The sequence below is a fragment of the Tiliqua scincoides genome, chromosome 8 (genome assembly GCF_035046505.1).
Source record: "Tiliqua scincoides isolate rTilSci1 chromosome 8, rTilSci1.hap2, whole genome shotgun sequence".
Classification (NCBI taxonomy): Eukaryota; Metazoa; Chordata; class Lepidosauria; order Squamata; family Scincidae; genus Tiliqua; species Tiliqua scincoides.
Genome location: NC_089828.1, coordinates 24,816,808 through 24,843,324, shown reverse-complemented (window position 1 = coordinate 24,843,324; position 26,517 = coordinate 24,816,808). Strand labels below are relative to the sequence as shown.

The 26,517-nt window shown below is 44.6% G+C and overlaps 1 protein-coding gene and 1 pseudogene across 1 annotated transcript in view; one reads left to right on the top strand and one right to left on the bottom strand.

Moving 5' to 3' along the window:
* The window catches only part of OTUD7A (OTU deubiquitinase 7A), a 75,088-nt gene that overhangs the window by 35,936 nt on the left and 12,635 nt on the right, over positions 1–26,517 (top strand). The window contains exons 6-9 of the mRNA XM_066636222.1: positions 227–354; positions 3,364–3,476; positions 11,872–11,999; positions 13,177–13,326. Coding sequence (XP_066492319.1) covers positions 227–354; positions 3,364–3,476; positions 11,872–11,999; positions 13,177–13,326 — 519 coding nt within the window. The remainder of the gene's footprint in view (positions 1–226; positions 355–3,363; positions 3,477–11,871; positions 12,000–13,176; positions 13,327–26,517) is intronic.
* Positions 5,516–5,635, bottom strand: LOC136659834 (5S ribosomal RNA; annotated as a pseudogene).

The following is a 26,517-nucleotide window of genomic DNA, read 5'->3' as shown; positions in this document are numbered from 1 at the left end:
CTTAAGTAGGCTTCTTTTGCATTCTGTATTGTCCCTTAATCTATTTAACATTGACTGCTCTTATTTGAAAAGCTTAAAAATACTAAAGGAGAATTAAGAACTAATTAGGAGAGCAATGTGAATGATTTATAATATACCCAACCTCAATGATTCTTTGTATGTTTTTCTGCTGTTTCTGTTTTGTTTCTTGATCTGTAATGTTCATGATGTTTTTGCTGCCTTTTAGGAATGTGGGGGTTTCATGACAGGGACCTTGTATTACGGAAGGCGCTGTACACCATGATGAGAAGTGGTGCTGAAAGGGAAGCCCTGAAGAGAAGGTGGAGGTGGCAACAGACACAGCAGAATAAAGAGGTTTGTAAGGTGCAAAGAGGCTTGATCTTAATTGTTTACCTGTTGAACTCACAGCACCTTTGTAATGGTCCTTATCTGTGAAACTTTAGGCCCAATTCCCTGTTGTAACTAAGCTTAAGTACATGTAACTGAAACAATCACATACGCACCCCCTATTTGCTTCTGCCTTGATTCCCCTTCCTGTCCTCTGTTATAAGTCTTGTCTCAATATCTCTGTCCTAAGCCACTTGGGAAAGGGACCTAGCTTTCCACTCCTATATGTATATAAAGCACCAGGTACATTAATGGTACTGCTTATACAAACAGATTTATGCTTTTACATGAAAGAATGCTGTTGATTATACCTTTGAGCAGGGGCAGAATTAGTTATCCGCACCACTGGATATCCTCAAGCAGACTTGAAAGATCCAGGATTTAAAAAAATGTGACTTGAAGACTAGTCTGATTCTGGGCACCTCTGTGTTAAAATTAAAGTACTGAGCTGTACCATGCAGTTTTGCCTTTCTGTATTCCCTTTTCTCAGCTGTTACTCTTAATGCTCTCATTTTGCTGGTTGAAACAGGTTTTGGGGGGAGAGATAATGAATGAAAGTAGATATGTTAACACACTCTAGATGCAAGCATGCTTGCACAGTCAAATGGAGTTTAAGGGTAATTTAGAAGCTTGGAGTATAAATGTATCATTTACCTATTCCTAATAGCTTGGTGGCTGTAAAAGAAACTTTTACTCATACTTCTGCTTTTCCAGTCTGGGAATTCTTGGAAACAGTGGCTAGGAGTCAGGATTGGTTATTAAGCAAGCAGCCTCACCCCCTTGTGAGTTAGGGGTCAATCCTATCCAATTTTCCAGTGTCAGTGCAACTGTGCCCACAGGGCATGCACTGTATTCTTCGGTGGGGAGGCAGTCACAGAGGCCTCGTCAAGGTATGAGAATATTTGTTCCCCATAATAGAAATGTGCAAGATCCCTCGAGGAGGTAGGGTGTGGTGTCAACAGTGGCCCCTTGCTCTGGCAGGCAAGCATAGGGTTAATCCCAGGGCTCTAAATAGCAGTGGGTCTGCTGCATAGCTGCAGCCACTAGAGGTAACCAGGTCATTAAGGGATAAAAGCAGCACCTGAAGAGGGGAGAGCAGAAGAGAGGTGGTGGGTGCAGAAGAGAGGAGTTTGGAGAGACTGAGAGAGCAGAAGGAAAGAGCTTGGAGGAGAGAGAACTAAACTATTGGATTAATGGACTCAGAAACTAATGGACTGGCTGATGGACTTTTGGACCTACTGACTGACTAATGGACAGATGGGTGAATGGATTTCTGAGGATTGCTGGAACAGAGACTGCTGGCGACACTGGAGATTGGTGTCTGATTGCCACTCCCAAGATCTGCTGAGGACCAAGTTGTTGTAGTGGTACTTGGAGAAGCTGCTGGCAGGAGAGGGGAGGGAGGAGGACCTTTGCAGGTTGAACAGGCAAGCTACCCTGGTGGTGGGGTCCAGCAGCTGCTGCAGTGCAGGCCATTGTTGGGGAATATGCCATAGCTAATTAGCTTAAAGTGGGTATAGGTCCTTTAGGCAAAGCTTCGACCGAGTATCTAGCAAAACATTGCCTTGCCTCGAGGCTGCATTGCAGCTGCACCAAGTCTGGAAAGATGGATAGGATCCTTCTATCCTCTAAGGATAGGCCCTTAGTCTGTTTCTTCTACTCTTCCTCCAAAAAAAGGTTGATGAAATAAGTATGAGAAGCTTCTGGGTGTATTCAGGCATAATGCCAAAGTTTAGTATTATGAGAATGAGCTTTGGCTTGTGTGTTCTCTTTTCCTTCCCTTCTGCATGAAGATGAGTACATGCCAGTCCTTAGTTGCAACAAACCATAGTTTGGATAAAATGGCAGACAGGCAGGCTGTGGTTTGCATTTGCAAAACAGAATTGCAAACACCTGTGGGTTTTGATCTTAATTTTTAAGATGTGTGCCTGTCCAGACAGAACGTCCAATAGTTTGCCACAAACTGGGATGAGAAGTTACTCATTTCCTTGTGTTAGGGAAGGTGAGAGTTCACAGCTCAATAGATCTGAACAGACTCATTGCATGTGAGCATTTAAAGCAGCCATTTTCAACCACTGTGCCATGGTATGTTGGTGTGCCGCAGATGGTCCCCAGGTGTGCCACAGGAATTTGGCAGAGGGTTGTTAGTTAGTAGGGCCGTTGGGGGATGTGAGCCCCCCATTGGCAGCACAGTGTGCCTTGCCAATTGCCAAAAAACCGATGGTGTGCCTTGTCCATTTTAGTGCCTTGCCAGTGTGCTGTGAGATGAAAAAGGTTGAAAATTCCAAGATGGTGTGCTTTTATAAGCTTTAATAAATGGCAGTTAGGTTTTTTTTTAAGTGATACTTTAAGTCAGGGGTACCCAAACCCGAGTCCTGGGGCCACTTGCAGCCCTCAAAGCCTCTCTGTGCAGCCCTCAGGGAGCCCTTAGTCTCCAATGAGCCTCTGGCCCTCCGGAGATTTGTTGAAGCGCACACTAGCCCGATGCAACTGCTCTCAGCGTGAGGGCAACTGTTTGGCCTCTCAAGTGAGCTGTGGGGTGAGGGCTCCCTCCACTGCTTGTTGTTTCACGTCTGTGATGTAGTAGTGGCAGCAAAGGAAAGGCCAGCCTTGCTTTGTGCAAGGCCTTTTATAGGCCTTGAGCTATTGCAAGACCTTCATTCATTCATATAAGTTCATCTTTAATATATTCATTTATGTAAATTTATTCAAATTTGAAATGTAAATTAATTTGGCCCCCAACATGGTGTCAGAGAGATGATATGGCCCTCCTGCCAAAAACTTTGGACACCCCTGCTTTAAGTGAACCCAAACAATTGTGCACTCGGGTTCCAGCACACACCTTGCGTAAATACGCCAAGAGATCTCATGACTCAAGCAGTGAAGCTGCAAGTTAAGGTGCACCCACACTAAACAATGTTGGTTACACTGTAGTTGTTGCTTGTCTCTCAAAATGCATTCTCTTATCTCTCCTAGTCAGGGTTAGTTTACACTGAAGAAGAGTGGGAGAGGGAGTGGAATGAGCTGCTCAAGCTGGCTTCAAGTGAACCCCGTTCTCATTTCAGCAAAAACGGAGGCACTGGTGGTGGGTGAGTAGATTGTTTGGTCTTGTTTCTGCTTTGGTGGGCTGCCAGTAGCATCATTTGTGATATACCATGGAAAAAAATCCCACTCCCAGTGACATTCAGTGCATCCTGACCATATGCTCAAAGTGAGCTATTTCACCTGGGCTTGCCACATGACCTTAAGGACAACAGCAAGAGCAGCTATAGCAAGAATTTCTGTATACATCAGCACCTCTCCTCACTTTTATCTTCCTGTACGAGTCAGAGTTGTAAAATGAAGTAGAAGCCTCAGTCAGCAGTGGTTTAAAAACATCCCTGTGCTATTTCAGACAATACTTAAATCCCCTGTATGGCTCCATGTGTTTAAAAGATATGCGTTATATATGATATCATAATGATATAATGATATCTCATTAGATATCGTACAAAAGATATCATTTAGATATACATAGGCTTATACCACATGCACATCTTGGCCCTATGCCTCACTTCCTGGAGAGTCTAGGGCCAATTTGCTTCATCGCATGGGATTTGGGCAGCAGTTCACCTAAACTGCCCCATCTGCATGAGCTGATAAATCTCCTTTTAAAGTAGGTTTATCAATGTAAAGGGATGGTTTCAATAAACCACCCATGTGATTAAAACCTCATACATGGCATAGTTTGGCTCAGAGGAGGGACGAGGACATATGCATACCATGAGTATGCATGTCTTCTGTTACATGGGGTTAGTCAGGCTGTTAAAGAGCCATTGGAAATCCTGTATTTGAACAGGATTTCTTACCATATTACTGTGGTTCAACAAGAAGGCACCCTTCATTTTAATGACTTAGCATGATTCCTCAGGGCTAGTTTTTAGCAGTGATTTGTTGATTGCAAACTGTTTGCAGCAACTAATTAACTTATCTATGTAATTTTTTTTAAAACATTAGGTTATAATGTGCCCTATCCACATTGTGCCCAGGGCAAGTAATCGTTTGATAAAAAGAGAGAAAAAAATGGCAGCCTATAAATATAATCACTAAAGCATAATGGCTTGGGCCAAGTTTTTTTACTTTCATTTCTTATTTGTTACTTTCATCACCTCAAAACGCTGTGTGTGTTGCTTTATGGTTTCATTTTTTTTTAAAGACGGTTTGATAAATACTGCTTCTGTATTCAGGTCCTTATTAGCAGTTTTCCCAACCTCATTCTGTCCTTCTCAGACAGTTCATAGCTCATGTTTTTGCACGGCTCAGTGTACTCCAATTAGAGATGTGCTAAGACGTATTTGCCAAAAAGAACTCACTCTTTAGAGAAGTCGCTTTTGACAGCTTCTGCTCCTCCAGAAATCAAAACACACATAGAGAACTAATAAATATTTTAAGTGCCTAATGTCTCAGACAAACTGCAAGCCAAGCAGCCTTATTGCCAGCCACCAGGAATGGGTACAGGCTTCTCCCACCTGACCCTTAACAAATCTATCTAGTGCAATTATAGAATGTAACCTATAGGAAATGGCTCTTACAAAAGTGTGTAATGATTGGGACTATTGAAAATATAGCTCAGGAAACCAACAGACAGGCTATTCAAAAACCAATGTGGGTGGTTATGCAGTTGTGTGGCAAATAATTAGGACCTGGCGACAAGGAGTTCTATCCTAGATAGAATTGTGATTGAATGAAAATAGAGATGGAGTGGAGGCGCTGGTCAGATATTTTTCTTTGCGATCTCTGTGAAGTTTCACCTATGGGGTCAATGCCTGCACAAAGCCAGCCTTAGAAACTTATAGAACTGCAGCCAGAGAACTGCCATCCACCAATTGCCTCAAAAGAGGCAGAGATGGACAAATCCAGTACGGCTTGACTCAAGTCAAGTCACAAGTTTCGACCCCTTTTACTTGACTTGAAAATTAGTCCTAATGGACAGACTTTCTGAGTTGTCCAGAGTGTTGTGGCGACTCTAAAAGACTCGAGTCCCAAGTCTTTTCTGTTAAAAAGTCAGCCATGGTTCCGCGGAAAAGAACGGAGCTGCTGCTTGGGTATGTGTGGTTGGCAACCTTCAGTCTCGAAAGACTATGGTATAAGCCTACAGCACCCGGTATTCCCAGGCGGTCTCCCATCCAAGTACTAACCAGGCCTGACCCTGCTTAGCTTCCAAGATCAGACGAGATTAGGCATGTGCAGGATAACAGGGTATGTGTGTGTCGTTCTCTTTGAACATTGCCCTACTTTCCCCATCCCATATGTAAACAAGGCAGTGGGTGGGACAGACTGCATGAGAGCAGGGACAGAAGCAGCAAGGAGGAGGAGGGTCACATGCAGCAACTGGGAGGCTTACCTGTATGACCCAATCCTTTGCAGCTCTACTCAGAAGTAATCCCATTATGGCCAGTCATTCAATGAATCTGCTGGAGCCATGCCATTTCTCTTGGATGGCTAGGAACCACCTCCCCCCACCTTCTCCCCTCACTCATCCAGGGGAAAAAACCTTTGTCCAATTATCATTGGCCCCTCCGGAGATGGACAATTCAGCCCTGCTCCTGCTTCCGCCCCCCCCCTTCCTCCATGCAAAACCAAAACTTAAACCCTTCCCTGACTCCTAGCTGGAACTTCCTTGCTGCCCCACAAGCTCTTTCACGTCGCGGAAAAAGTAAGCAAGCACAGCCAGACATACTCAAGTCTGCGTGTGGGGGTACTCATTTATAAGTCAGGCTTGAGTCTGTGCCGGAGTCATTAACATGCCTGACTCAAGTGTACACAAGTTAGCAAAAAACGCATGTTTTTGCAACTTGGACTCAAGTCACCTGACTTGATTTCCCACCCCTGTAAAGAGGAGACACCATACCTTCAGCCAGTAGCATCAGTAGCATCACAAGGGGAGTCAGGCAGCACTGGGTGTCACCCTCAAGGCACATACTGCCCTAGCATCCCTTTGGCTATCTTTGGCTTGCTCTGGGCCCAGCCACCTTGTGCTCTCACTGACTATCACGTTTTTACTGCTCACTGGTGAGAACACAAAGCAACTGGGTCCAGAGCAGGCCAAAGATTGAAGAATGGAGGCTGACTGGAGGAGGGCTTTTCTCATTTAAAGCAGTGCGATAGTCCAGAAGGTCAGGGGTGATGTGATTATGTCATTTGTCAGCCCTAAGCTCCTGGAATGCCAAGCCTCTTCAAGGAAGCACTACACTGGGTGGCTCAAACCCCAGGTTCACCTCTACCTTCAGCATGTTAAGTACCATCTCTCCTGCAATTATTTTCTAATCGCTATACGAGCAGTAGAGAATACTTACTCAGCAATGCACTTGCTGTGGGTTGAGTCAGTGTTACTCTTTTTTCTTTTGTCCTGTCATAGTCCTCTTCTTTTTATAGAACTTCTGGACCTTTTGTCTCAAAGAGTTAGGGCTCTGGTCAGACATAATTTTCTGGGAATTAACCTCATACTGATAAGAGCATGTGTGCCTTGGTTCTAAATAAACATTGGATAATAATATAATATAGAACTGTGTTTCTCAACTTTTGTCCCCGTTGTACCACTTTGCATTGTCCACCTATTGGAAGTACCACTGGATGATGTCATCACCAGTTGCTTCTGGATTGGGAGGTCAGATGCAACGTGACGCACACTGATAAGAGGCACAGGGCAGATGGGAGAAGTGCACTCTGGAGCTCTGCCCACTGACCCAACTCTCCCCCTGCTGCTTGTTGCATTGCGTTGTTGGTCTCACTGCTAGGTGACAAGGGGTCCCATGCATGAGGATGCAGCTGCCTGAGCCTTTACCAGCTGAAGGTAGACCATTTAAGATTGAGGAATGCAACAGTTTGTTGTGGGATCCTACTTCTACTATGAGATCCTACTTCTACTACTCTGGAGCTCTGCCCACTGAGCCAGCTCTCCTCCTGCTGCTTGTTGCATTGCGTTACTGGTCTCGCTGCTAGGTGACAAGGGGTCCCATGCATGAGGATGCAGCTGCCTGAGCCTTTACCAGCTGAAGGTAGACCATTTAAGATTGAGGAATGCAACAGTTTGTTGTGGGATCCTACTTCTACTATGAGATCCTACTTCTACTACTCTGGAGCTCTGCCCACTGAGCCAGCTCTCCTCCTGCTGCTTGTCGCATTGCGTTGCTGGTCTCACTGCTAGGTGGCATGGGTCTGGGGTCCTGCCTGTACCACCAAACACCACCTCAAGTATCACTAGTGGTACTCGTGCCTCAATATTTTGTGGCTCCTGGGGACCACTGAGTACTCTCAGGCTATGTTGGGTCCTTACATCTCTCTCAAAATAAGTTGCACTGGGCTTCATGGGGCTTACTTCAGAGTAAACATATCTTGGATCACACTGCATGGACTGAGTTGGAGTCTTGGGGCCCAATCCTGAACTTCCTCAGTGGTGGCGTTGAGCTCCAGCACTGGCGCTAAGTGTTGCAAATGTGCCATAAGGCATGTGCATGGCACCTGTAGAGGAGGGGCTGCTGGCACTGGGGGTTGGCACTGAGCCTCAACGCTGCACGGAGGGGCAGTTGGCTCTCTAGCAGTGCTGGTTGGTGGTAAGTAGTTTCAGGGTGGAGGGGCATGGAGTGGGTAGAATGGGGCAGGGCGGGGGAAGGAACTGGGGCAGGAGGGTGGTGGAACTGGTGGAGCCCTTAGGACCACCAGGTCCTAAGCACCATGTTGGGCCTTCAACATCGTGTCAGCGCAGAAGGCCCGGCGCTGAGTCTCTCAAGTTTGTGCTAGCAAAATAGCCGGTGCAGACTTGAGAAACCCTATTGCTGGGCTTGGGGCTCTCCTTGGGGAAAGGAGGCAAAAGTTCCCATCCCTGAAGAGACCTCTGGTGGTCTTGCTGGATGCAGCAGTAGCCATTTTGGCACCACTGCACCCAGCAGAGCTGCTGCCTTCAGGATTGGGCAGTTGTATCTCTCACCTCCTCCCAGTCTTCCCATTCTTTTCCCCCCACTTCTTCCTTAAAGTTGTACTGAACTCCCTGGGGCTTTTTTCAGAGTAAACATGCCCTGGGTCAGATGGTTAGGCTGCAACAGTCACTCTCTGTTTCCAATTGCTATGCCTCTTTTCCTTTTCTTTTTTTCCTCTCTGTTTTCAATCCCTCCCCACCCTCCTTTATACAGTCAGCTTTCCAGTGCACTTCAAATGCATTGCTTCTCCATTGATAATAAAAGTTCTCCCCCGCCTGTCCTGTTCCTGGGAAAAAATGAGTGGCTGTTCCAATGTGCTATTGTCAGTATTCGAGAGAGAGATCATATGTCAAAAGGGACTTGTCCAACAATAGAACTAGGCTGAGTAGTGGAAAATCTAACCTCTTGGTTGGACTTATCTTGGACTTATCTATCAAGTTTTGACTCTCCCTTTAATCTATCCTGTTATGTGGCAAGTATGTATGTGAAGACAAGCTGTGTGTGTGTATTGAGGGGAAAAATGGTCTCTAAATGTGGTATTAATATGAGACTGCACTTTCTTGGCTGAATTCAAGGTGTAAATCCAAGGCACAGATATGGGAGTCTTCTGCTCCAATTCCTCCAATATTCATTTGGGGAATGAATATTTTAGAGAACGAATTTGAGCTCTGTATTTCCAAATTATTCCACAGCACTGTTCCTGAGAAGAATTTGTGACAAACTGGAGGAGATGGAGAAGTTCCATGATTGAAAACTCCTGAATACCCTTTTCTCTTTCAACACCCAGCCTTGGGGAGGGGGAGGGCTTGGATCAGGGCCACGGCAAATGGGAGCAAGGATTAAACCCTTTTTTTCCCATGGCAATTGCCCAACAGATTTTCTTCCCAAAGCTGCTATTTGCCACCAAATAAAACAATTTAATTGTGCCTAGATATTTTCCGCTCTGTGGCTAATATGGGCAGCAGTTTAGATTGGGGAATATTATAGGACAGTGGTTCTTGCACATTTAGCCCCAGGACCCACTTTTTAGAATGAGAATCTGTCAGGACCCACCAGAAGTGATGTCATGACTGGAAGTGTCATCATCAAGCAGGAACACTTTTAGCAATCCTAGGCTGCAATCCTGTTCGCACTTACCCAGGAGTAAGTCCCATTGACTATCATTGTTAAAAGAATATACATAGTAGCTTGTTAAAAGTACAGGTCTGTAACATTTCCCCAAATGCAGTCACAGACCACGGAAGCATCAAGTCTAATATGTTAGAAATAAAATATTGAAATGAATGGGGACCCACCTGAAATTAGCTTGCGACCCACCTAGTGAGTCCCGACTCACAGTTTGAGAAGCACTGTATAAGAGAATTGTTAAAACCTGTTACTTCAGTGACCCAGCCCTGATCCAGTTATGTCTCCCTCCCCCCACCGCTTCATTGTTGCCACCGAAAGGCAACAAGACTTTGGGAATTCCAATTTCATAACCCCCATGTTTTGTCTAGTTTGGCTCTCAGCCTCAAACTATAGATGAGACAGTTGTCTTTGGTGCCAGAACAAACTTGACATATCCAAAATTGCATTAGCTTCAAAGCAAATTCCACTTTTAAAGAGACAAGAAAAAGGTTTCTGAACCAGACTTGACTGTCATTAGAGTTTTTGTTTTCTGTAAGCAAACATGCCTTTTTTTTCTAAAGAAAAAATACAAATGTTATGATCTTTCAGAGTTCTGAAGAATTAGTTAGAAAGCTCTCTTTGTGTGTCAAGCTGTCAGTTTTGACGTTACAAGCAGAGTGCATATTTAAGTATTCACACAAATGTGTGTGTATGTGTTCTTATTCCTTGATTCTTAACCAAGTCAAGTCTATTTCAAAAGGCCGTCAATTTTTTTCATGACATTTCTGTTGTCACAAAATCTGAAAATCAGGAGGTAGTTTCACAATGGCATGAAATGATAAAGAAGTGTGCTTGACAGGGTAGTGCCTCTAACCAACATTCATTATAGTAGCTACTAATTTAGGAGCATATAATCCAGCCCTTTCCACATTGGCTAGCTGGGTGCCTCTGGGGAGATCACAGCAAATCAAGATAGTAAGAGCTTTCTTTGCTGTTTGCCCTCAACAACTGGACGTTACAGAGGCTGTATGTCATATGCAAGTTCATTTGATATGTGAGTACCAAGTGGTGATTTGCAGGTTTCAAGGAGGGATGCCTCTGCTTTGCTCTTGCCACCAGGAATGGCTCAGACAGCGAAGGGGAGGGGCAGCTTACATGGCACATTGAGGCACCCTGCAAAACTTAGTTTTGTGCCCCCCATAGCTGCACTACTGCAATGAGCTCTTGCTGATCAGACTCATATTCCTAGAACTTCTCTATCATCTCAAACAAGATGAGAACCAGTTCACACAGTCAGCTATTAAAATCACAATCCTATCCATGTTTACTCTGAAGTAAGTCTGAGTGTGTTCAATGAGTCATACTCCCAGGTAAGTGTGTATAGGATTGCAGCCTAAGTGTGGAATCACCAACAGTGCAATCCTTTGCTTCTCTACTTAGAAGTAAGTTCCCATGTGTTCAGTTGGGCTTACTACCAGGACAGTGTGCATAGGATTGCAGACCAAGTGGCCTACAGACACATGTGAACCAGTTCTGCTGCTTATCATAGAAATTTAATTAAATTCCATTAACTGGAATTGTGACTGACAGTACAGGAACTAAGAACACAAGAAGAAACATGAAAACAGAAACGGCAACATGAAAATCGAAAGTCTTAAGATGCCAAGTTCTGCAAAATGAAAACTTAACATATACATGATTTTTTAAAAAACTGGGCTTGGATTAAGTGATGCTTTTGTTTGGTTTTAATCCTGCATTGGTCAGTTTAAAAAACTACGGTGTGTTCAGTGAGGGGAGTTGGAAAGACTAGAGCCTACATGTGAAATCATTGTTTCTATAGCAGAAATGCAAAAGTAACAAAGTCAAGATCAGACTTTCTCAATGTTTGTCCCCCTTTGTACCACTTTGCATGGTCCACAGACTGGAAATACCACCAGAAGTAAATGACGATGATGTCATCACTAGTTACTTCTAGATTGGAAGACCAGATGCGATGCAACAGGCACCAGTAAGAGGCCCAGGATGGACGGGAGGACTTTTTTGAGCATTAGAAATCCACACATTAGACCTCTGCCCTCTAAACAGAGCTGCCTATCACTTATTGTCATGTTACATTGCTGGTCTTGCTGCCAGGCAACAAAGATCGGGGGGGAGGATCTGGGGGTCCCTTGTGTACCACCGGACATCACCACAAGTACCATGGGTGTTATGAGTACCACTGGTTGAGAAAAACTGGTCTAGATGCCCTGAGATGACAGTTTATATTTAAGTACAGATACTAGGGAACAACGTGCAATTATCAAAACATTTGAGAAGTGTACACACAAGTAAATATGTCATTATTTGAAGTGTAACTGAAGTAACTATAAGTGGAAGGTCAAGAAAGTCTTTGATTCTGACTTGGATGTCCTTATCCTTCTAGAGTTGATAATTCTGAAGATCCGGTGTACGAGAGCTTAGAGGAGTTCCACGTTTTTGTCCTAGCGCATATATTAAGACGACCCATCGTTGTGGTCGCAGATACAATGTTACGAGACTCAGGAGGAGAAGGTGAGTCTTTTGTTAATAAAAAGATTTAGCAGCTCATATATGTAGTCGGCAAAATAATGTAATTTTTAGTTGCTAAAAATACTCTGTAGTTACTCTGATATATAAATTAACAGTATTTATATACCGCTTTTCAACAAAAAGTTCACAAAGTGGTTTGCAGAAAAAATCAAATAACTAATGGCTCCCTGTCCCAAAAGGGCTCACAATCTGAAAAGGTTATCTGCACCAGCAGACAGCCACTAGAAAAGACACTGCTGGGTTGAGGTGGGCCAGTTACTCTTCCCCTGCTAAATAAAAGAGGAGCACCCACTTGAAAAAGTGCCTCTTAACCAGTTAGCAGGGGTAATATATTCTATATTAGACATAAAGAGCTTGTAGGTTGCATTGTGTTATGAATATAGTTGAGGGAAAAATATGTACTTTTATGATATGAGGGCAGGAGGTTTGGTCTAGAGGGTAGAGCCTCCATTAGCCCAAAGATAACATCAGAAGGTCGCCAGTTCGAGGACACCGGCAGCTCCCTGAACAGCTCAGAATGGCGAGACCTTGAAGCAACTGACAAGCCAAGCTGAGTGATTCTACCTGCTCTTGGTGTGAGTGAGAAGCATCTTGGCTGCCCTCCATGTGAGAGATGGAGCTGCTTGTCAGCCTGCGTGGGAGAACTGGAGGCCAGAAGTGAGACCAAACCAGGAAGATCCATTCTGAAATGCTGTTGGTTCTTGAAAGAGAGAACCTCTAGGATTGTAAAAATCCCCTTGAGGGATTTAGAAACGCTTGCCTATGTAAACCACCGTGAATCAAGTCAGAGGAGTAATCCGATGACCAGAAAGGCAGTATATAAATACCTAGTTATTATTTTTATTATGTACTGCACTCTCTCTCCGGGCTTAGGGCAGGCCTGTGCAACTTGCCAAGACTGGCACAGCACATTAACCATTAACCATTAATCTCTGTCTGTCTGTCTGTCTCTCTCTCTCTCACACACACACTCACACTCACACACAGAGTGAGTGGTTCGTACTGCAGACCTAGCCTAGGAGCCTACTGAAGTGTTCTTGATTTTTCTTTGATTGCTCTTTGCTTGCTCCAGTAGTATATCAGCATTAACAGATACCCAGTTCTGTTATTCTCAATTTAACTCCTTATTTATTTCCTGAATCTTGGTTTCTCTTTACAGCATTTGCACCAATTCCATTTGGCGGAATTTACTTGCCTTTGGAAGTCATGCCTAACCGATGTCATTGCTCACCCTTAGTCCTTGCCTACGATCAAGCGCATTTCTCTGCTCTTGTATCTATGGAGCAGAAAGATCAGCAGAGGGAGCAAGGTATGTAACATTGAAAGCAAATGCCTCTGTAGGTGGAGGGGATTGTAGAACTATTGTCTATGGGCATACGTGTCTTATGTGTTTACTAGCCCAGTGCTGAGATGGAGGTGATACCAAAGAGGAGCTGACCAGCATACTTTATATTGGAAATGTTTAATACAGTAGATGGGAGTTTCTGAACTTTTAAAATGCATTGGTCGAAATACTGGAATACTTTGGTGAGGAATAAAGTTTCCCAATATACGAGTGAAGCTGGAAATAACAAGTAAACTCTGTGCTTAACCATCAAAGATGGTACGTGCAAGGTGTGTTTGCAGTATTTCTTTGGGTCATCCCTTTCCTCTCCTTTGCTGTTTTCATTCATTTTGCCTTTCTCAAAAAGGTGGATCTGGCAAATACATTTTCCTCTCCGTTTATTTGTGAGTTTGTACACTTTTCAGTTTACAAAGAAAGTTTTAAAAAACGTTAAAAAAAAATCAACAGACTCTGTGGATAGTAGCCAGGTGAAATTCCTACATTTTATTACAGACTAACAAACCGCCCAGGAATAGAACAGAAGTAAATGGTACTGACAAAATCAGTGGAGAGGCTTCTGAGAGCAAGATATTCCACCTATGTGTTAACAGAAGATTTATTTCGAATTTAACAAGAGTGGAGGCTAGGGAACTTGTGCCACACAAATTGACATGATAGTTAGCTGCAGTGTACACAAATATAGTGAACCTCCATGTTACTGTGGTAGGCCATTCCGGAGACACCTTTGTTTTGTGAAAGTATTGTAACATGAACTCAATAACGCATTGTTTTATGATAATTCATTCCAAGGCCTTGGAAGTTGACGTTTCTGCCACAGAACTAAGTGATTTTCCCCTCTAAAAACAGACTGAAAAGGTGCCGACTGCACTCTTCAAAGGCTATGGTTATCAGTTTACACAATGTTGTAATTATAAAACACAAATTACAAGGCTGTGAGAGCAATCCTTACTATTGGATCAGTCAGCACAAGACCCATGCGCTCACTCAGGAGTGTCACAAGCATGCTGTAAATCATATTTGCGCCTCCTTGTGAGCAGGCTGGGCTGATGCAAGGGTGCGCTTCAGCCTCCCCATGCCGGATTCAGACCCAGGCTGGGTGAGTTTGTGCTGGCAGAGGCAGGCCGATGCAGGGAGTTGGAGAGGGTAGCAGGAGGATGTTTTGGGGGTGGGGGTGTTTTTGGGTTGGAGTGGGCAGACCTGGAGCTGAATCAGGACTGGAACTGGATGGGTTCAACTGTGGCAGCACAGGTGAAATTCTAACCTTAACTCCTGGCCCCATTGGCCTTACACAGACCACTTGGTTTTACACTAGCAAAATCCCTGGCACAGCTCCAGTATCCCCAGTGTGACTGGCATGCAACACAGGGTAAGGGGAAAAATATCCCCCTACCCTGAGTTGTACTCCTACCAGCACGTAACTTGCACTGAACTTGCATGTAACAGCACGTCACCAGCTGAAGCACTACTTATAAGACTTGTGTTTGCATCAGCATTTACATTAACTATATCTCTTTCTCCAGACACATTGCCACAGTTAAAAATGCTGCCGTTGGTAGAGATGCTTCCAAATGCTTGCATTCATATTGCTGATTGGCTTATCTATCACTCATGAGGTCCTGTTGGCAGCAGTTGTGAGCCCATTGTAAAGTGAATTAATGTTATCATATAGAGAACCCTTTTTACTTCCAAAATTACTTCTGGGTGTACAACACCCGGTGGGTAAGGAGTACTGGCACTGGGCCCAGCGCCAACAGGAAAAGAATGTGCTGCAACTGGGGATAAGTTAAACTGCCGGATGGCAGTGCAACCTCTGGGGGTGAGGGCAGGGTGGGGGAGAAACCAGGGTGGGATTTAGTGGGATTGGTGGAGCTCTGCTCCACCATGTCAGGCTGGAAGGCCCAACACAGAGGCTCTCAAGTCTGCACCAGCAAAACAGCCACTGCAGACTTGAGAAACCCCATTACAGGGCTTGGGGCTTTCCCCAGGGGAAGAGGACAAAAGTCCCTTTCCCCCAAAGAGACCTTCGACTGCCTCCTGGCGCCCGCTGGATACAGCGGTAGCCACTTTAGCACTGCTGCTCCAGCAAGAATTGGGAATCTCAGGACTGGGCTGTAAATGGGCTAACCAAAAATATGAGAAAACTTTCATACAAATGAAGAGGTAGCTGTGTTGATGTGTAACAGTGAATGTTAACAGGAAGCATGTTCATTGAGTTGTCCCCTCTAGCTGCCTGCTTCCTTGTCTTGCTATAAGCTTTCTGCTTATTGTAGCCCCTGGTTAAAGCAAGTACAGGGTTCCTACGCGTGACTATAAGCAGCATAAACAAAGATAACGGCCACAGAGGTAGGGTTCCATGGTTTCCTGTGTCTAGTGAGATACAGGATTGCATCCCCTGTGGGTACAGAAGGACATCCGTAATGTCCAAGTTGAAATAATTAGTAGTTCTGCATACTCCATACAGTTTAAAACAAAACAAATAACAGAAGATGTTGCATTCCCAGATGAAGGTACTTTATACTATCTATCAGATTTTAAAATTCTTTTGAAGATAATTTTTTTTTCTTTTTCCCCTGTGGAAAGCAGAATAGCTAGAAGTGGGCCTCTTGATTTCGGGGCCTTGTTGAATGAAATAAGCAACTGCCACACTGAAATTCTTTTAATCATTGGGTTTTTGAGCTGATTTATTCTTAAAAGCCTTTATTCATGAATTTGTCAGTTCAAAGGCACAAGTTACTCTTTTTTTTGGTCAAAGGACTGGTTTCCCATAAACGGATAAGTGTAGTGGCTCTCTCCCAGCACTGCTCAAAGCGTCCTTTGATTTAAACGGTACAAGGAGACACTATGAACGGAAGAGATGCTGTGATTGTGGGTTTGCCTACTCAGTAGCCTTTTCCAAATCCATTTAGAAAGATTAGATATTATTCCCTGACAGGCTGTGGGAGATTGTGAAGAAAGAACAAAGAACGGGGACAAATTCATTGCACTTAAATTAGTTTGGGATTGTTTGCAACCCGATTTCCATATCCGAATGTTGGCTTTTGTCTTTGTTGAAGGCTTGTATTTGCAAAGGTATTTTTTTTATTAGCTTGAAGAAAACTGTATCAAGCCTCCCCGTGTTCAAATCTAACTCTCAAGTTAAAATTTAAGCAATAATCTTCCTTCAAATGCTGATTAAGCTGTCAAATATTTTGCTGCTGCCTCTTCTTCTTTCCTAGAAAATATGTAGACCTTCCAAAATTTAGCTTTCACCTAATAGAATTTTGTTCTGCAGCATTGATCTGTATGGCTTTGATGCTACTCTGACTTTTGGCTAATTCTCAAAGATGAGAGCTTCCTTAGCTAGCTGTATCTCACTGATTAGTGTAATTACCTCTCTGAAGGCGTCACTGAATATGTATAAGTTTAAAGGGAGGCTACCACAGATTTTTCCTGCTGCCTTCCATTTCCTCCTTACCAATTTTCAAGTGGCTTCACATGCATAGGGCTGCCACCTTTTTTATTGGCTGTGCTTCTGTGCTTTTAATGGCTGTTTTGAGCAAAGAAATTAATGTATGACCTTACAAAATTTGCATGTAAAGGCACAGAAGCAGAGTCAATTAGAAAGATGGTAACTTTACATGAACCTCCAACTTTACAAAACCATCAGTCTTCACAATAGTTTGAAAATGGCTTGGTATCCTTTACTAGCTTTTGTCACAGCACATATTGAGGGTAATGTGTTTTGTGGAGAGTAAGGACCTGATCCTATCCAATTTTCCAGCACTGATGCAGCCTCAGTGCAATCTCCTGGTAAGGGAACAAACATTCCTTTACCTTGAAGAGGCCTCCATATTCTGTCCCCCAATGCAGGATGCAGCACATGCCCTATTAGCATTGCTGCATTGGCATTGGAAAGTTGGATAGGATTGGGCCCTGAGTCAATAATAGCTCAACCAAGTAGTAGTAGTAATAATAAAATGTCTTAAGACATTTCTGCCCAACATTGTATATACGCAACAGGGACTGAATGTGTACACCTGTGTGCCGGGCAAAAGTGAGTTAAGTTCCTATGAAAAATAGTTTCTGTACAATATAAAACATAGAATTAAAAAGAAGAAAAATAAAACCCTGTTCAAAAGCTTATAACCAAATGTTGAGGCAGATGAGTCGAAGGAAAGAAGAAGGTGGTAAGGGAAAAAAACAGAGGAAGAAAGCTGCTAAATTAAAATATCTCTGCTAGAAAAGGCTTGGGAAATGGTAATATCTTGAGGCACTTCTTAGAGAGTGGGAGGGACTGAATCACATGAACATCTGGAAGCAATAGTTCCAAACTCTGCACTAAATGCCAGCTTTATGTCATTATTTATTTGCCATTAAATCATGTCACAGAAACAAATGGCATTAATGTCTTTTCCATCCTTACGGTATCAAAACTGCAAATGCCAAGCCACTGTCCGGTGGGATTCCATTCAGCTGTTGCTGCCAACTGCAAAGATGGCCCTGTTATGTGGTTCAGGATGCCCTTAGAGAGAGAGAGAGAGAGAGAGAGAGAGCAGGGATGTGTAGTCAGGGGAGGCAGAGCCTCACCAGATCCAATAAGTAAAAACATAAAAGAGCCCAAGGATCCAACAAGTAAAAAAAAAAAGAAGTACATTGCCTTTCTGCTCTGCTCCTTTCTTCCTGAGCAGAGTCAATGACTTAAGTAGTACATACGCACACATTACAATGCACAGGGAAGGAGCTAGCAGCTGACTTGCTGCAATAATGGCTACTTCCAGTGAAAAAAGGCATGGTGCCAGCATCAGCAATTACTGGGCAGGCAGCAGCTTCAGTAGGTTAGGCTGCAATCATGGCTGGCTTCCAATGAAAAAACAGCAGGGCAGCTGGCTTCCAATGAAAAAAGGCTGGGCTCCTGTGTCCGCACTCATTGGGGAGGCAGCCGGCAGAGCTGCCTCGGATCGCTCCATATACATAGAAAGGAAAGCAGCAGGGAGCCTAAGCTGGCTAACCTGCTGCTGTGTAGTGCAACAAGGGAGGGAGCTATCGAACTGCCACAGGGAGGAGATGGGTCTTCTATGCTTGCTCTCCATAGTTCTGAGGAGGGGGAAGGTGAGCTTTTTTCAAATTTATTTCCGAATGCAGGGTGTGCGCATGGGTGCGCATGCCATTCATGTGGCTGTGCCTCCCCTGGCCTGAACCTTGCTGCACATCATTGTGAGAGAGACAGACAAATCTAATGTATGGAGCCCAATCCACAAATCTCCTATGCAGACCCCCACTGAAATACAGGGGAACTGCACGTGAGCATGGTAGCACTCTAGCACAGCTGCCCTTCATTTCAGTGAGATGTGCAGGTTGGTTGGCAACCTTCAGTCTCGAAAGACTATGGTATAAGCCTACAGCACCCAGTATTCCCAGGCGGTCTCCCATCCAAGTACTATCCAGGCATGACCCTGCTTAGCTTCCGAGATCAGATGAGATTAGGCATGTGCAGGGTAACAGTTAATAGCGAGATGTGCACAAATTTTGTTATTAGAGGTATGGGACAGTGCTATTTAAATTTTTTTTAATCTCAAGGACCAAAATGTCCTGGACAATCATCAGTTCATGAATAATTTTTTACCCTCTAGTAGAAGGCAAAAGGTTTCACTTTAGAAAATTTATTCCAATGCAGGGTGGATACAAATCAGAGCTTCAGACTTGCTAGATGGCTTCCCTATCCACCCTCACCAGAGCAAAGCTGCATAAATTTAGAGTCAAAGCACATCAAATCATTTTTTTACCTATTACATGCTGTGAATAAATCATGTCCCATTAAGCTTCTAGTTCTACTTTCAGATCCAAATCACATCTAATCAGAAGGCATATCAATTTGGGCCAAATCAACACACTGACAGTTTCTGAAGATCAGAAGAACAAAAGAGCTATCTGCTAAACTAGAGGTGGTGAAACTTTGTCAAATCAAGCCATTACAAAACAGCAACACAACTGTTTAATGTGCCCTTTGGACAGTACAATAGCACTGTCAGTGGATCTTTTCCTTGGATTCATCTCGTCCCATGCACATTGTGTAGCATTCAGAGGCTCACAAATAAATAGGTGATTGAACTTTAAACATTGTGGCCCTTAAGTGTTATGATAACATAAGGAAGAGCACTTGGCTCTTGGATCCTATGATGTTTAAAGGATACCTAGCACAAAATAACAAAAAAGTTTTCCCCTAGCAGCATTTATTCTTGCAAACTTTAAGGAAGCAAAATGATTAGAACATCAGAAGAGCCCCTCTGGATCAGGCTATAGGCCCATCTAGTCCAGCTTCCTGTGTCTCTCAATGGCCCACCAAATGCCTCAGGGAGCACACAAGAGAGCTGCATCCTGGTGCCCTTCCTTGTGTCTGGCATTCTGAGGTAGCCCATTTCTAAAATCAGGATAGTTAAAAATTTACTTATCACAGTATTGAAAATCTTCACAAGAAGTAAGCCTGACTTTTTTTTCAATTTTTCTCTTTCAAATGAGGGCTAGCTAGAATTTCTATAATAAAGATGAGGCTGAAGAAGGGCAAACCAGCAACTGCATGGGTCACTGGCAATTAATTAGTATTTAAATAAAACTCCTATACAGTCATGCACCACTTAACGACGGGGATCGGACCGCAATCCCCGTCATCAAGCAGTGCTTGACGCAATGCAGACCCTCCGCAGGGAAGGAGATGCTTGGCTCCCCTCCCCTCCAGAGGGTAGTCTGAGCCTCCCAGAGGCAGCGCACATCTGAGCGCTGCCTCTGTAAGGTTCAGACTGAGGTTAATCGCGTCCCTCGTGCGACTTCTGGTTTCATGGAGGAAGTCGGAAATCACACAAGAGATGTGATTTCCCTATCGCTGTGTTAGCGACCGGTGTAAGCCAGTAGGTCGCTAAGTCGTGCACAACTGTATTTATTTTCGTAACATACTCACAGTGCAATCCTATACATCTATGCAGAAGTAAATCCCACTAAGTTTGACGAGACTCTGTGTTTAGTAAGTGTGTCTAGGGTTGCAGTCCAGCAGATAAACTCTAACTAAAATCCCATTGCGATGTAGCGGCGCAGATGCAGCTTCCGCTGCATCCAACATGGGAACAGAGGCTGCTGGAGGTCTCGGTGAGGGAAGGGGACTTTCATCTCCTTCCCCCTGAGGAAGCTCCAGCAGCTGCTATGGGGCTACTCGGGCTTGTGCCAGCAAAATTGCTGGTGCAAGTCTGAGCAGCCCTGTGTGAGGAAATCAGGCCTGGGAAGTGGAATAGGATATGGTGGTAGGCACTGCTGCCTTTCCCACTCCCTCCTGGGCCCAATCCAGTCCCTCCCTGCCCTCCCCACTCCTGTTCTGCCCTCTCCCTGCCCCTCTGCTGGCCCATGGAGACCTTACCTTCTCCGGCAGGCTCAGGCTTTTGAATGGAACCAGCAGGCTGGCACAGACCTTTCCACTGGTGCCACAAGCCTTCACACTGCCACAACAGCCTCACAGCCTATCTGTAATAGTGCGTGTATTCATTCTGCCAGTGCTAGGCTGGATAGGATTTTGCCACAAGCTTATTAATTTCAAATATAAAAGTAAATTTTGCAAAACACATCTAATGGGTGCCTGCCTGGTATCTGATGCCCTCTTCCCTCCTCTCCTACTTTGAACATCTGTCTCCTGATGTTCCAGTGACTTTGGAGGTCAGTGTTCAGCAGCTCTATTGATCTTAGCAAGACATTGCACTGTGGGTAACAGCTGGCTGCCTGTTTATATATGCAAAAAACTTGATCTGTAGCAAAGTAGTCTCCACAAGCTGGTTTTTACAAAAGGGCCGTTTCCTAATTGCTTTATTGGTGTATGGCAGTGTACTTTGAAAAAGTCTTGTACGAAAGGAAAGATGGCAAAACAAATGCATTAATTTTAATCAGGTGGCACAGCCAGGGTTGAGATGCAAGCTTAATGGCCTGATTTTTTAAAGTCTATGACGAAATCATATACAGGTGTACCCCAGTATCCGCAGGGATTCCATTCCGGAACCCCCCACGGTTAACTGAAACCGCGGATACCAGTGAACCCCCCCAACCCTCTGGAGGCGAGGGGAGCTCTGAGCCCAGCAGAGGCCGTAGATGTATGTCCACGGCCTCTACCAAACTCAGAATGAGCCTGAGAAGGCAATAAACATGAGTTCCCCTCACTTCTGGAGGGGGTGCGTGTGGAGGCGCCCATAGTCCCGATCTGCGGATAACTGAATTTGTGGATATGGGACCCCCCTGTAGTAAGCACTTACTGTAGTCTACAGTTCCTCCTTGCGGTCTCTATGCAGTCACATGTCGTGAAGTTGTCATCATGCACGGAACCGATTCAAGAGCTTTGTTGAGATGCAAGACCTACTCTTGAGATGTTCCCTTGTATCTCCTCATCCAAGTCAATGATGAAGATATTAAAGAGAACCAGGCCCAAGACAGAGCCCTGGGGTACCCCACTTGAAACTGCCCTCCAGGTTGATGCGAAGCCATTGACAAGCACCCTATGTGTACGGTCATCCAACCAGTTGTGAATCCATCTAACGATTGTAACATCGAACCCATATTTTACCAACTTGCTGATTAGGATGTCATGTGGGACCTTGTCAAATGCTTTAGTGAAGAAGGTATATTACATCTAGTGCATTCCCACAATCCAGTAAGCTAGTAACCCGATCAAAAAAGGAGATGAGATTTGTGTGGCAAGATGTACATTTGACAAATCCATGTTGGATTCTGTTGATCACTGAGTTGTTGTCTAGATGTGTGCAAACTGTGTGTTTTATGAGTTGTTCTAATATCTTCCCTGGTATTGAAGTCAGACCGACAGGCCTGTAATTTCCAAGGTCTTCTTTTTTCCCCTTTTTAAAGACTGGGACCACATTAGCCCGCTTCCAGTCTAGTGGCACCTCCTCCATCCCCATTTGTTTGTTTTAAATCTTTCAGTGTGTGGGAGAGGGAAGAGGGATGAGAGCTGCTCCTTTGGGAAAGCCAGACAAAAAAGGCGTGCTTCATATCAGCAGACTTATCCAGGCACTTAAATAAATGCAGCCACTTAATGAGAGACTCCTGGGGTTGGGATCAACAGTTGCCATATTTAATTTTGGATATTTAAAATTTTATTTGCAAGATTGTTTCCAGTAGGGTAATAAAATACCTCATTAAAGAAATGCTCAGACCACACCACTGAAGTGCCTGGAAATTAGCATGGTACATCATGACATTAATTTGAAATAAGTGTTTTATTTTAAATAATAGCAATGAAAAATGTCAGCTCTTTGCAGGAATGGTAATTCTTCTTTGGACATATATTCTTCTCTCCTCATATGAGTGTGCAACATATTATAATTTACAGCTCTAGAGAGAGAATTGTATAACGAGCTGTCCCGTTAATGAGAAAAAATGGTTGAATATGTTTCTGTGTTTTGCTTCTGAATGTTTAGAAAGCAGCTGTCACAATACACACCTTCTTGGTTACAGCTCAGGTTGTATTTCATTCAGAAAGAGATGCACAAGAGATTTGTTGCAAAAAAAAAAAAAAAATGACTGCACAGTGATCCTCCAGCAGTTCTCATGTGCAAATAAAGTTGAACTTCTTCAAACTTTGAGGTTTTGTATGAAAGTTCACATTCATGGCTGGCTGGAACCGGCCAAACTTGGTTGAGGCCACCACCGACCGACCGCTTGGGCACATTTTTACAAAGCATATACCCCACTTTGCTCCCATTCCTACTGCAACGGTTTGAATGATTCAGAGTTAGAATTAGCACTGCCTTTCTGGACAGGACCATCTACTCTTACATTTTGTGTCCAACAGTAGCCAATCTGATGTCTATGGGAAGCCCACAAGCAGGGCATTGAAGGGGTTGGCCTTCTCTTATTTTGTTGGAGGGATGAGGAAGAGTCAGATGATGGACACGCCCCCAACACCAGAAAAATACTACACAGCCAGAGATGGCATAGGAAGGAGTAAATCCATAGAGAACGATTGGGATGGAGAAGATACCCCAAAACTCACCTTCTGCCATCCTCCCACTCCATCTACTTTCCTACGACAGAGCATCGGAAATGGACTATATGGTGCAGCCAATCACAGAGCACCAACTTTGGCATGCAAAGCCCTTCTAGGGAAACTACAGCTCTAAGATGCTTGGCACTTAATACCTCTTATGTGTTACATAAGATGGAAACTATGATGAAAGGGCACTTGGTGCACTGGGAGTGCACTCTGCACAACCTGTTGACCCTCACAACAACTATGGCAAGATATTTTGTTAACACTTGTCTTCTCAGAATTCTGATTGCAGGTGTTCTGCCCCAGAAGATTTCCACCTATATCAGCGTCCAAATGGAACCTCTTCCTCACCACCCTGAGAGGAGAAGCAAGGACAGTGCACCCCACACAGGTAGGTAAAGGAGGGTTAGGGAATCCCATGTCACCACACATTGCTGCTGCATCTCTGTCTATCCCCCCCACCCGATACTGATCCTTCAGGGGTGTCAGATGTCTCTTTGCTATAAACTGCTGCCTAAGCATCCCTTCCTTTTGCAACTGCTAAGAGCAAGGAGAATCTGCTCTCTCTTGGCATGTTCTACAGAATCTCAGCATCGGTGCTGCTGGTCAAATACTCATCAGAGTTCCTTTTGTTTTTCAGGACTGCTCCATTGCCACGTGGGGCAGAATGATTATTTTCCAAGAGTTCCACTACAGCCACCTCCCAGGAGAGGGAAAGGTAATATTCCAAGCCACAGTGTGCTCACCCTCAACAGGACACCACTGTATGTACACTCTGGTGGCACCCATTCTCACAAACACCAAGTATGCATCTGAACTGAGACGACACATTTTACTGATGCTATTGTCAAATCCCTGTCACTCTCTCTTTCTCTCTCTATGTATGTGTTTCTCCTTGTTCCTAATAGGCAGCTGTCCCACGGGAGAAGATATTGTGCAGACCCTAAAGAAAACCTACAGTCTGCCTGCCTGCAGTGACCAGGTGACCATTGCTGATCAGTGAAGTTGCTCACCTACTCATTCCAATCAGGCTCCTGTGACTTCCCAAACTTGTAGGCTGACAGGGAACCAACCGGTGCAGGCAGACCTCACTGACACATATTACTTGGCTGTCTGCTTGACAACTGGCAATGACACAGCAACCCTGCTGGGAGGAGATACTTGGCAACTCCACTTGTGTGTTCTCTTTCAGATACTGCTTTGTCACTGGCATAGTTCAATAAACTCTTTGACTAGGTCACATTTGTTAATTTGTTAGCAGGTAGGAATCTTTTCTTCCCATCTTTTTACTCCAACTGGACTCAGGGTAAAATTCTGAGGGGGGGGGGGGCGGGTTGGCCTCTCTGCTCTCAGATTCTGCAACATCTTCACTCTGTGACCTTCAGTTCCAATGGGTTGAACGTTCCTGTGTGGTCCAGAGCCCCCTGTTGTCTGCTGCAGTGTCACTGAGGCAGACAGTTTCAGATGGGCAGGGAAAGGGAGATCAGCATACTAACAGCCATGCTAGCAACTGCCAGCAATGATAAAAGGGTGTGGTTAGATGGTGGGCCATTGCAGTAGGCACTCTGTGTCACATGCAAGCCCTTGATTGGCCCATGCCATTCTCCCACTGATTGGTCCATGTGCTGCAGCCTCCCATCTCAGTGTGTCTGTTTGCAGTGGTTCAAGGTCTTAAATGTCCCATGGGATGCTCTTGGCCCTTTTGTCTGCTCTGGCTGCATGGTTAAATAAGAGCTTAGTGGAGGTGGGTTCTAGTGCCGGTGTGGGTTCTAGACTTGCCTCCACTTCGTCTTTTCTCTCTGCCATGGGTATTTCTGGCAGCCATACAGAAAGTGAGAGCCTTGCTGGTTAGGGCAAGCCCTTTGGCCTCCTGTCTTCCCTGGCTCACTGCCTGCTCTTCTGTGCAGCACGTCCTCAGCAGCCTGCTTGGCCTGTTGAAACTCCCCTTGTGACTTGTTCCAGTCCCTCATCTAGCAAAGGTCTTATTCCAGCTGCTGAACCCCCCTCCCAACAGAGACTCAAAACCTTGCTGTAGAGTGTCTCGTGTGTTTGTTGCATATGACTGCCCTCTGCCAAGGGAGTTCTCTTTCTAACTTGCTTTCCTGTGCTCAAAAAGGTATTTTTTGAACATGTGTGTTTGTGGGAGTGGTTCAATGGGACAGCCTTGAACCAAGGGTGCTAGAATTCCTAGCAGTCCTCTGCTTCTGCCCCTTTGCTGTATACACCACCACCACTACTGTACACCTGTAGAGATTGGAGTGCGATGGCATCCTTGTGTTTTGTGTGTATGTATGTGCGTCCTTGGGACATTTCCCCATGATTGGTGGTGGTGACTGTTTCTGTGTTGCTTAATCCTGGGAGCCAGCAGTCCAGAGGTGGACACTCATTGGCCCTGCATCTGCCCCGTCCTCCTATTCCCTGCTCAGGTCACCCTGGAGGCACTTCTCTGGCTGCGAGTGTTGAGGCTGGGTGGATGAAGGGATTGGCTGCTTGGACATCAGACTGACATTGCACTGATTTCAGGATGCCTCTCCAAGGATGACATTGGGGTTTTCATGGACACTGCAGGCACTACTGGGAGGGCTGTACCAGCATAGCATTGCCTGGATAGGATATGGCAGTCTTCCATTGGCAGTGCACAGCATCCAAATAGAACTGGGCTGTTAGATACCTTACGACGTAACTTTATTTTCTGACATTAGTCTATTTATTTATACATACATACATACCCCACCTGTCCTCTGCAAGAGCAGATGTCCAAGGCAGCTTACAATTTTAGACAAACAAAAAATAAATAAGAAAAACAAATACCGCAATATAAACAACAATAAAACAATAACTAAAAACAAAATAAGGGCATACGGAGGCACAGGGGGCAGACAGAAAAGACATCACGCACACACACACTCTCTCTCTAACACACACACACACACACACACAAACAGAAACATTTTGGGGCCTCTCTGGAAAACCATGAGGCAGGGGTTAGTTCCCCTAATAGGGAATTCCATAGTTGTGTCCCCACTATAGAGAAGGCTTCCGCCATCCCTCTAACTTGGGATAAAGGTGGCACTTGAAGGAAAGACCTATTCAGATGACCTAAGAGATCAGGCCGGAAAGTATGAGATTTCCCATTCATTCTC